Source organism: Apteryx mantelli, chromosome 1, assembly GCF_036417845.1.
Source record: "Apteryx mantelli isolate bAptMan1 chromosome 1, bAptMan1.hap1, whole genome shotgun sequence".
Lineage (NCBI taxonomy): Eukaryota > Metazoa > Chordata > Aves > Apterygiformes > Apterygidae > Apteryx > Apteryx mantelli.
Genome location: NC_089978.1, coordinates 151291742 through 151303842, shown reverse-complemented (window position 1 = coordinate 151303842; position 12101 = coordinate 151291742). Strand labels below are relative to the sequence as shown.

General features: G+C 39.9%; 1 protein-coding gene across 6 annotated transcripts in view; it reads left to right on the top strand.

The window, feature by feature from the left end:
* PTPRO (protein tyrosine phosphatase receptor type O) overlaps positions 1 to 12101 on the top strand; it is a 155636-nt gene that overhangs the window by 116551 nt on the left and 26984 nt on the right. For all 6 annotated transcript variants that reach the window (XM_067306660.1, XM_067306669.1, XM_067306640.1 and 3 more), the window contains 3 exons: positions 3550 to 3701; positions 6369 to 6489; positions 10685 to 10824. In XM_067306660.1, coding sequence (XP_067162761.1) covers positions 3550 to 3701; positions 6369 to 6489; positions 10685 to 10824 — 413 coding nt within the window. The remainder of the gene's footprint in view (positions 1 to 3549; positions 3702 to 6368; positions 6490 to 10684; positions 10825 to 12101) is intronic.

Genomic DNA, 12101 nt, shown 5'->3' with positions numbered 1-12101 from the left:
TTTTATTGTCTTTTCCAAAGTATGTGAACACTGAAATTGTAGTACCAGCCTGCTGCATACTCACTACAGAGGCAAGATCAGCACCTTATTCAATGCTCTCCTGTTTGCGCATCTAGATGATTACATTTGCTATAGCATCGCACTGGATATCTATGTTGATTTGCTTCAAAATCTAAATCCTTCTTAGAGTAGTTACTTTCCAGAATACACCATTCAGGAAGGCTTGCTTGCCTTCCTTTTTTCCCTAAATATTCAACTTCGCACATGGAACTTTGAAATACATTGTGTTTGAGCAGGCCCAGCTTAGCAGCAATTCAAATCACAGCACTATCCAAATCCTCTGCTCCTCTGCCAGTTGCCGTGCTATTTGCATGGTTTATCGGCAGTGGTTTTCCTTTCAGTTTATTGATGAAAGCGTGGAACAGCAGTGAGCCAGATCACAACATTTTAAGGGAACAGTCCTAACAAACAAATCTGATTTGATCAAATTACAAGTGCTTATCACTAGAGTCATCACTTCTTATTGGTGTTAAATACATTCCTGTCTTCTGATTACCTTATTAATTGAACCCTTTTCAGTTTTGTCTTGAGACTGTTGGGCTCGCTGGCTATCGTTACAGAGGCCATGCCACAACTGAAATATTGGCATATTGTTAATACTTCTCCCCTCTTGAACTCTTTCTGGTGAATAAAGACTTCTTAGAAGCTCCCCTCGGGAGCACGAAGTTGTCTTAGATGTTTCTTGCAGGAAAGGGGCATGCCAGTTTTCCATATCTGCAAGTTTAAAATCTTTGTCCCCAGCTGGTCTGCTTTTCACTGTGTAAGTTTAGCAGGAGACTGCAAAGGTCTTTATCACCCTCAGCCTCATTCTTTCCAAAGAGGTAACAGATGTTTTTATGGAGCACTCTGCCCCTTTCTGCCTTGTTCTGAATAACACTACCTACCCTGCACAGCCTGAGTATGTGGCCAAGATTAATAATAATAATAATAATTAAAAAAAACACACAGGAAACCCTCTAGATTTTGACACAATAAATAAAAGGTTTTGTGGTCTTTTTGACAGTACCATCTGTCAATTTTTCTGCATATAACTGGAAAGCTAACCTTTGTACATAGAACATAAGCATGTTTTTAAACCAAAGTAGAAGGATTATCTGGGAGCTTGGGACAGCACCTCGCAGCGAGCTCAGGGCAAACAAACCATTTCCCTAATGCAGGATCCCATTGCTCATCTAGAGACTATAGCTAGGTTGGGGCCTTAGTGAACTAAACTAGAGCACCTGGAATGAAAAGGCTATCAGAAGAGACTAGATGATAGATAACTCTCTCCCACAACATCTGTTCAGATGTCTCCAGGTGGCTGGGTGGGATTTCCCATAAGTAAATACTTCATGAGAAACAGCCAGGCTCCTGAAGCAACTGTTGCCCACTGCCGTAGTGACATACGGAGAGTGCCAAACCACCAGTGTTGCTGTGGTGACTAATGAGTTTTTAATGGCACCTGCTGTAAACAGCTGGATTTAAAACAATTGTAAGCAAGGGCTTTTTAGACCACCAACATTTTTTTTCACAATGAGAGTGCTTTTAGTTTTGGAAAAACAAAAAGTGTAGGAAAGGTAGACCATCAGTGCTGATGAGTATCATCACATCTGTCCTTACTGTGGAGCTGTTGTCTGTCTTTCCAGTGGATGCTTTCAGATGTCACTTCAGACCAGGTCAGCAAAGGGATTTAAGTTCCTACAGCCTCTTTGTGCACCTGGGCTTCCAATGGGATATGATGTTAGGGAAGTCAGGCACAGAAATCCCTTCCTAGGTTTGGGTCTTGTCTCTTCTTTACATATCATGGTTGTTCATTGCCACATATCTAAAGTTAACACCTGTGTGAACATTAACAGGGGAAGTATGTCATCAATATCTAGGTATATGAGGAAATTAGTAAGAGTATATAAGATTCATGTGACATTAGATTGTAATGAATACACAGTCCTTGCCTGGAGATGGGCTGGGAACTCCAAAAACTAAGAGAAACATTTATTTAAAGGTTTTGTGCTAATAAGCTTGCTTCTGTTCAACAGCATAGAAAGACATTTTAAAGATGAATTTGAGAGAAGAATCTTACAGATGTTTCTGAATGGCTCTAAATAGTCCGTGGCATCATATTTGTTGCCTTCCTCAATGATCACTTCAGTGAATCTCTGTTCTCTAACAAATGTCTAACTGCAAGATCAGAGTCCTAAAAGTCTTTCTGAAGGCAGCAGTGACACCTTGTGGTCCCTTCAGGCAGTCCCACATGCCGAGGCAGCCCTGTGTCTCTTTGCCTGCGCTGAGGACGTGTGTGGAGGGAAGCAGCCCTCCCTGAGCAGCGGTGTCTGAACTGCCTTCACACAAACACAGATGACTCAACCGGGTTAATGTAGATGAGGATCAATCTGTAGAGTTTTTCAGAAGAAGCTGCCAAGCATGTGGATTCATTTTTTCCCATTTTATCCAGGCTGTCCCACTGATGTCATCTTGAGGGGCATCATCATCTTAAGCCAGGCCTTTGCCAGTTGCTGAAATTCACTTTTGGGGCTCCATTCTATTTTGAGTTAAATCCAGATGGGGGACCTGCACCTCCCCAGTTAGGCGATCAGGGCGAGCTAATCAGTTATACTCCCTCTGCAATTAAGAGAGAAAGAGAGAGAGGGGCACCTCCAGGAGGTAGTTCTCTTACTTGTCTTAAGTACCTGTTTAGGAGGAAATGAGTTGCTCTGGAGATTCATTTCTTTCTTCTTTGACTGTATTGGGGAGCCAAGGGCTTGCCGGCCTGACACTGCAGCGAGGCAGCGGTGGGCTCGCAGGGCTGCTGCGGGGAAGTCTGAGCTGGGCAGTGCAGGGGACTGTGCCGGGGGGAAAGTGGCTGGGTGTGAGGAGGACCCTACTGTATTCCTGTAGACTAGATGCTTGATGCTTAGATGGCTATCATCAGCTAACTGCTAACTTCTGTGATGGTGGACCTTTCACTCTGGGAATAAAAGTGGCTGAAAGTTTTCATACAAAAAGATTTCTTTGGAAAAATGAAGGTCTGGGGCTTTTCCTCATAACAAGATGCCAGCTCAGTGAAGAGAAGGTATTTTTCCTATGGAAGAGCTATTCAAATTATTGAGTGTACAATTTATATTTATTTCTCACTGAATGGCACTTCTTTTCAGGGCTTTAACACAGTGAAGCAATATCTGAGGCTTCTAACTTGATTTTGGGTTCCATTTATAAATGTTGAATCAAAAAATGATTTGTGTCAGACAGTAACTTCATGCTTTTTTTTTTAACTGAAAGATTGCAAACAAAATATATTTCTGTTCCAAATGTCTTCCAGGGAAAATGCCTTTTTTATCTATTTCAACTAGTACTCAGGAGTCAGTATAAATGCAGGTGCTTTTCTTATTAATACCTTTCTGGTATTTTTGCGATTCTCTCTTCCCAATGGTATCCTTTGGCAGAAGTTTATTATTGTGCTTGGTAATACATTGTGTTAGATCCTTCTGTAATACGTTTGTCTTATTCCCTCAGCACCAGTGGCACCTGAGATTACCTCCGTCGAGTATTACAACCACCTTCTGTACGTCAGCTGGACCTATGGAGGAGATGGTACTGACCTTTCTCATTCCAGGATGCTGCATTGGATGGTCATTGCGGAAGGAAAGAAAAAAATCAAAAAGAGTGTAAGCATTATTGGGGAAGGTGTAGCTCTTTCCTGTGTATTTTTGTGTTCAATTGAAAATTTTTTTATTACAAAGTTTTGGCAAGCTGACTGAGATTGGTAGAAGCCTCATCAGCTGAAGTATGTGCTTCTGAGGACTCACTCTCAAAATAGTCAGTGAACAAAATGACTGTATTTGTGATCTGACACAAGTGGTGATAATTTAAGTGAAAATTTAAAAATAGCCTCATGGTATTAAAACTATTAATTGCAGACAGTAAAACATAAGAGTATTTTTTAGTAAACTGATATTGTCCCTTCAGTTTCTAGTTAATGATAACCTAGGCTAGACATACTGGCCGAGTTTCTTAGTTCATTCAGTGCAGGTAGTGTAACTTCCCTTTTTCTGACTTTATCAGGCAGACATCCTTATCTATGATGTTTGATTTCCATTTTCTATTTGAATACAAGTTCCACTAACTGATGGGATGAGGATTTCATCCAGAGCATATGCACTTGCTCAGAAAACTTGGCAGACGTACAGAAGCATTCTCGGCACATTCTCTTAAACTCCCTGGCCCAATTTAAAAATCGCTTATAAACAGAAATCCGTGTTTTGTCCCATTATGCATTAACTATTGATTCTGCAAGGTACTGAGATACACATCTAACTTGAAGAAAAACAGCAGCCCCTGGACATACAGCATCGAGTATGAAGCAGCAGTGGAGCACTGCAGCACAGGAACTCCTAATACCTGCAGTGTAGCTTCATAAAGTCTGAGGCCATGGAATTTTATTTTTCTACACCATTATTGATATTTCAGTCATTGATGTGCTGAAAGCGTTTGGTCTTTTTCAAGGGAAAGGTTTCATTTCTACAGCTGAAGGCTAAGTATATGCTGAATTAGAACTGGATTTTCAGTGTAAGCCCAAATTCATCAGCAATTTTTATTTGGATTTATATGGAGGCCTCTAGCTTTTATAGGATTCTTAGTGGCTGCAAGAGCGCATCCATCTGGAGCTTGTGCAGTGTGAGAGTCGAATTATATGATTAGCAGAACTGATCAAAAACATGAGATTTCCAAACAGCAGAAGTTTCCAATATTTGGATCTTTGTTTCAAATGTGGAAGAAAACTCAATGTTTTATTTTTTTTTCTCATAAGTAAACTATTTTAAGAATTGAAGTGTAAAAAAAAAAAAAAAAAAAAGAAAGTGTGATTTCGCTCCTTTCCCTCCCTTCCAAAAATCATGTTTCCTTCAAGATTATTATTTTTCCAGGAAAAAATCTGATTTTTGTCAAAACAATGATTTTCAGTAAAACTTATTTTAATATTAAATTTTTTAAATAAATAAAAGATTAAAATCAGAGGATAACTAAAAAAAAAAATCCAAAACTTCAAAACTGTCTTTAGGAATATTTATCTTCTTATTATTTTAATGGCAATAGAACCAGCAAGTATTATTTAGGAAACTCCTGTAACAACCTATTTTTAGCTAATTTCTGTGCTACAACTCATATGTGTAAATACTGGTGCATGTTTCCAGGCTAAAGGGTGTATCTGTTCTCCTAAGCTCTGTTGGTTAGGCACTGTCAGAAAAGGTTTCCTTTAAAAATTAGAGTGTACTAATATGTCTTTATCAGATTTATTATGTTATGTTTGCTTTCCTTGTGAGATTATTTGAAAGAACAGGTAACACAATCAAGTAATGATGACTTATTATTCCTGCTATTTGTATACTTCCCATTAGCAGAGAGACTCTGAAAAAGTTGGTCCATTTTGTTTTAAACAAGTGACCAAAATAATATGAATAGCCCTGTTAGTCTTAATACAGAACTGTCACTCCCTCTCAGGACTGAAAAATTCAGTCTGAAAATTAAGTGACTATAAATACCACCATAAGATTTTCTGCATGCTCTCTTTATATTTAGTCTAAAAGTGCTCTGAAAACAGTCTGCTGTGGTATCTGAGCTCTGCTTCCTTTTTCTGGATAAGTGAGGATCTTAGTCAACAGCAAAGTAATGGGCAGAAGTTTTTGACAAATCTTTTGAATTTCAGCACAGTTTCAGATCGTGTCTGGTTTCAAATGTGTAAATGACTCAAGTCAGTTCTTTCTATGGCTTATTTTATAATCCAGTCTGTGTCAATTGGCCCTGAGATCTGTGTCAAGCCAATAGATCTGCAGATAGATGTTAGACTTGCCCAGCCAGATCTAATTTGCAAGCTCTTAGGATATATATGTGTTCTGGCTTGCCTGTATGTAACTTGTATGTTCTTCTTAGAGATATCTGACTGGATTTAAAGTCTCCTAGAGTTGCAGTGGAGTCAAGTCTATGGTTTGGTTAAACTTAGTTTGATATTTTGTAGAACTTGAAAAATCCAGATGCAAGAGTATTCTCAGTGATGTTGTAAGGAAGTTTTTCTTTCCTCTTTACATTTTCACTGGTTGTACGGAAAATGCGGTCTGAGATTGTCTTCTCTCTGCATTGTGATATTTTATTGAGCATTATGATTTTCTTCTGTTGATGTCAGTGGGAACCGGTTTGTATAGCAAGTTCAGAGTATGCAGAAAATATCTGCTGTGATGCATAGAATTTTGTCTGTACTGCATTAAGTGATCAGATTAATTTTACAAGAAAGATATCTGCTTTGGGTAATATTTAATGCTTAGTGTCTACAATTATTGCAGGTAACACGCAGTGTGATGACTGCAGTGTTGAGCTTGCCTCCGGGGGACATTTACAACCTTTCAGTGACTGCTTGTACTGAAAGAGGCAGCAATACTTCCTTGCCCCAACTTGTGAAATTGGGTAAGAATACGCTTGCATGTTTGTTAAACTCACTTCAGTGTAAAAGTAGCTCTGTCAGCAGGTTTAGCATCTTCCTCATTTCAGAGTTATGTACCTGTGACTGCATTTTTTGGAAGTTATAATTTTCACCTCATCTTTCTGTGAAGATAATCTCATTCACCTATGTGAAACTACGAAGAGTGGCAGAATCTGCCTGTAAGTGGAAACAGGAGAGTGGAAATGCCTCCCTGGGAGAACAATCCTGCTCCATAATTATTTCTCTAAGAAGGTTTCAGGAACTGGGATTCGGACTTCGCAGCTGAACTTTTCAATACAAAGCAGACCCCTTCTTGGGTTTGATAAGCCTATTTCTGGATTTCAACTCTGTCTTCGGTCTGATTTCCTGTCTCCTCTTCTCTCCCTCTGGACAACTCCGTGGTCCTCCATCACTGAAAATGTATCCTTAAGTAAAAATCAGTGACAGTATTCTTTATAAAAAGCAGTCAAATTCATGGCTGTGGAACCCAGCATCGTTCTTACAGAAATATGTATACTGTATTCAAAGAAACAAAAAAGACTGAAGAATTTGATCCTTTAGGTGAGAAGGACTTTCAGATATAACTTTCTCCCCAGCATCTCCCTTTACCTCTAAAGAAGACGGCACAGCACACCACTGTATCTCCACAGCTTTTACATTACTTTTACATGCACATAGAATCCTTGAGCCCTAGGTACCCGAAGCTGTGAAATTATGAAGTGTGCTTAACTGCTTTCACAGGCATTAACTCCACTGTGAAGACAGGTCAGGAAGAGTTAGTAACTTCAAACTAGATTATGTTCTCTACCCACATAAACCTTTCCTGAGTGACAGTGAAAGGAGTAAACTTAAAGAACTCCGCAATTTCTGATTGAATTAGAGGTCTTGAAGCAATTATCTATTCTTCTTTCCTCATAGTTCCCTTTTACTCAAACCTCTTGAACAGTGTTGGGGCAAGCAGTGCAGTCACAAGAATCTGTGGTTCTTTGAAGTATTTTCACCGAAGGAAAGGACGGAAATTTGAAGGATGTAGAAAAATTCCATGGATCTTTTTCTTCCCTGTGCAAGTCCTGTCCACTGCTTGCCCCATGTGTGCATACAGTTAAGTGTGTGTGTTTGTTCCCAGGACCGAGTGGGTGGATGTGTGTGGGTAAATATATCCCCCAACCACCATTATGAAAATGTTTTAGGGGGAGTACTTGGAACATCAGTTAGCTTTATCTTTCAGGCAGGTCCATGAGTATCGTGTATTATTCATGTTGCACACTGAGCAACCTAGTTATATCTTCCAGTTCTTTGTTATGGACAGGAAAAACAGCAAGTGGTGAGTACAGGCAGACTCTTATTGAACTGTTATGGTTATTTTGCTCTTGTTTTTTTATTGACCCCCCCCAAAAAAGTGGAATGGATTCAGTTTTGATAAATCACTTCTAGACGGTGCTTTTGTTTTTTTATTTCCTTTATGCTGTTTGCATTTTGAATAGACAAAAGTAGGGATATTTTACCAGAGGTTTTCCTTCTCTGCGTTTCTGAGGGAGCAGTGAGAGTTGTAATTAGAAGTAGTGGGAACTGATTCTAAGTGATAGACGACTCAGCACTTGGCAGTCACTTAAGGGCTCCTGCCAAATGTTCTTTCCTCCATGATGTTTGCTTCATCCTGGCAAATTTCCACTTACAGACAAATCAAGCCATTTGCTGCAGGCAAAAGGAGGATGTGCTTGGAATGATGCCCAAATATAAAACTCATATTTTAATTGAGACCATTTTTTATCTTGAGTCAGGAATGGAATGTGTTTCTGAATCTAGGAGCAGATATACTGGGGAGAATTAAGGGGAAGGGAAGCCTTCCCATGTAATTCTGGGCAACATGTACCCTGCAGTCCATGTGACAAGGAAGAAGCCATGTAACTGTGCCTCAGTCCCTACCCCTCTCTCCTTAACTTGCTCCCTGTTGCCAGTATAATCTTGGCAGCCTCCAACCCTAAAACACTGGTCTGATTGTCTGAGGATCAGATGCTTCTGCAAAATGTCTATAACCTCTTGAGCAAGTCATTTATGCATTTATGCCAGGTTTTTGGTGGCAAATCTTACACACCACATCCAAGCTCCTCTGACAGTATCTCAAGAAATTATTTGTGAAGGAAGAAAAGAAGAGCAAAATGTTGTTGTATGTGTTACTAAAAACTTCCAGACAGCAAAACATTTAACATGCTTAGAGACTGGGAATGAGATTTTGTGTTCACCTACGCAGTGATGACAGGAGAATAACTCTGTGCTGATCAAGGAAGTTCAGTGAGCTGCTACTTCTTACATTGTCTGATGCTTTTCTTAGTGCCTCAGTCTCCTGGAATAAGCTCATTGCTTCAGAATGCCAAATTTCATTAAATATCAATAGATTACTAAATCTGCAAACTCTGGAGAACAGCTTGGAAATGCACATCCCAAACTTCGCACCCTCTAAAGGCAAACAAAAGGAGCCCAGGATGCCTGAGGCTTTGAAGGCTTGAGATTGAGATTGAGGGATTGAGTATCCCTGATGTGAAGCCATCAGGATCAAAATCAGGAGCCAGCCTTGGTCTTTAAATGATCTTAGAAAAAAGTATATCTTAACATCACTCAAAAAAATGTCTAAGCTGTTCTCTTTCTATGCTCCTTAGGTTTTCCTTTCCTGTTCCCCTATGCTTTCGGTATTCCGCTTTAATTTGAGCAGACATTGCAGTGATAAGTGACCGCCACTAGAGGTCAGATGTTGCCTCTCAATGACAGTTAGCAAGGCCACCGCTGTAAATGAAGATGAAGGATGGGCCTGCAAAGAGAGAACCAAGGCTATCTTTCCACGCATTGTGGGGGCTTTGGGTTGCAGATTCAGATCCTTGTTTCATGGCTTGGTCTCACTCCTCAATGGAAATGAACGGGGGTGTCTTGCCTGAGGGTATCTCTCACCGTCATTCCTAGGAGGGCCCCCAGGATTGCGCTCTCCCAAGCCTTTCCCAGTGCCAGGTACAGAGCTGAGTGGAAAAGGCTAGAGCTGGCACTGTTTGATCATTTGAAAGCTCATGTTTACAAATCTGAGGTGGGCCAGACTAGCAGATTTCTACTTCCATATCCCTAGCCCCTTAGGCTTTCCAGGACTTAGGATTTGAAGCAGAATTTTCCCCTTTTGTCATTTTATTTTCTTCCCTCTACTTGTTCCTTATCCACCCATTTCTAAAGCAGCCTTTGTTTTTCAGTTGCTTTATTCCTCCCCCCTGCCCACTCTGCCCAGAGCTGCAAGATATGTGAAGTAATACTTCAAGAACTGAAAAATGAGTGCTTGGAGGCCTTGGAGAATCAGTGTATGGCTGAGCAAATACTCACTTTCAATAGGCACTGTTCACACCATGCTCCCATACCACCCAACAGTCTGCTGTTTTCAATCTCTTGCCCAGGGGATGGCAATAACCTTCCTATGAAAGAATTCACCTCCCCATGGAGGAACCCCAGTCCTTTGAATACGTTAGCTGATTGACAACTGATCCAGCACAACAGCAACAAAAGTAAAGTACTAAATTAGAGAACTCGGAGGTCTGGACCTTAGGATTCAGTGAGGATGAGATCTCCTTATGCAGCTAACTAAAATGGGTGCAGATCTAATGGCCGTGAAATGATAACCTGCAAAGTACCAGACTGGAAGATTTTTTTTTTAACTGCTAATTGACTAAACATTTTCTCTGATAAAATCAAATGAACCTAGTCAGTGTTCACTTGTGGGAAGCTGCTTCTTGATTGCCTTCTGGGGCAGGACTTGTGAAGCAGAACTTTCTTGCCCAGAATGTGTTGCTATGTGGACTGTCTTCTTCTCCTGGAAGAGTTTCTGCAAACATCTTTCTATTAATAGAATATGCTGATCATCCCCAAGCAAAGACTCTACTGAAAAGGGAAGTGAGGTAATTATCCAACTGTCCAAACAGAGAACAGTTTAAATAGAGAAGAAAAACCAAGACACGTCACGGTCTTCCTGTTTTACATTGGTAACTTATCATCATGTGAACCAAAGTTTTACATCGGCAGACTTTATCTGAAGGAAATGAAAGACAGAAGGCATCATGCATTACCTTTATTTTTGTTTGATGCTTTCCCTTCTTGGTTGTCCAGAGACTTAAAGATAAACTTAACAAAACGAGATTTTCTTTTCACCAGAACCAGCCCCTCCAAAATCACTGTTTGCTGTCAACAAGACTCAGACTTCAGTGACTCTGCTGTGGGTGGAGGAAGGAGTGGCTGATTTCTTTGAAGTCTACTGCCAGCAGACTGGATCTGGTCAAGAAACAAAAGTCCAGGTATGTAGGTGCCTCTTCTTTGGCTTCTGTTCTTCATTTCTGAAAAGACCTGGACCTTGCATCTTTCTCTTTTGTTCTCTGTTGCTTAGCATTTGTATATAAAGCCTGATTCAATTAGATGGTCAGTACACGTTTGGTCATTAAACCAAAGTTAGCCATGCAGTTAGGAATTAAACCTATAAGACCTAAGCTACTAAAGCATTTGAAATGCTGAAGTATTGAGATCCTTCAAAATATTTAGATTGGCTTCTGTCTTGTAGACCAACATTAAAAAAAAAGAAGAAGAAGGAAAAAAAACAAGCAAACCCAAGTAAGAGATTGTAACCGGTTGGACAGAAGCTATATGCATCTAACACATGCAACAGAGCGTCAATTAATAGCTCTAATATACTCTGCAAAACCTAAAAGGCCACAAAACTAAGGGCATTTCAATGAGCAGGAAAGGAAAAGTGGCCAGATAGCTTGACAAGGAATGGAAAAAATAGAGATATTTTGGCACTATGGAGCTGGGATCTTTTATGCAGAATCTAATTGTCTCTGATTTACTTTTCATCTGTTCTTGACGGTTGTTAACTGCAGTTGGGTAGGATCCTTACTGTTATTCAAGGAGTACCTTTATGTTGCAAATGTGGCTGCTCCTCAGACATTTGGTGCCTCTTATGGTATTTCCTTCCACACTCACCTACTGAGCTTTGCTAATGAGCCTCCTTTTTCTCTGTCCATTTAGATACCTGTGCTCTGAGGCCACATGAATATCTGAGTGTTCAGACTGATAATGCTAGCTCTGTGAGATGTAGGAGCTGTAGTAATTTTGAATCCATGAGACTCAATGCTGTGCAACATCTGAGGCTTATTTTGAGGTTTAGCTGATGGTCTAGTGATTACATGATTACGTGCCATGAAACATCATTCTCTTATAGGGTTACTCATACATAATGAGAAATCATTTCAGGAAAAAATAGAAAATAACCCACTCATCTTATCCCAAAGGAGACATACATACTCTTTAACCCAGTGTAAGACTAGCCTGTGAATTATTTAATATTTTGTTTAAATTGAAAAATGCACTGACTAAAGAAAAAATCATTTTAATCTTTTGAATAGTTCAAATTCCACATCTGGATTCCTGCTTTTTCACAGTGAATAACGAAAGACCACAAAATTGTTATCCACTTAGCAGAGATTCAGAATAATGATGCGATTAGGCAAGGAAGGTACACAGGATTTGCAGCTGCAGTATGGGGCAGATAAGTTTTAAGAACATCAGGAAAAGACTG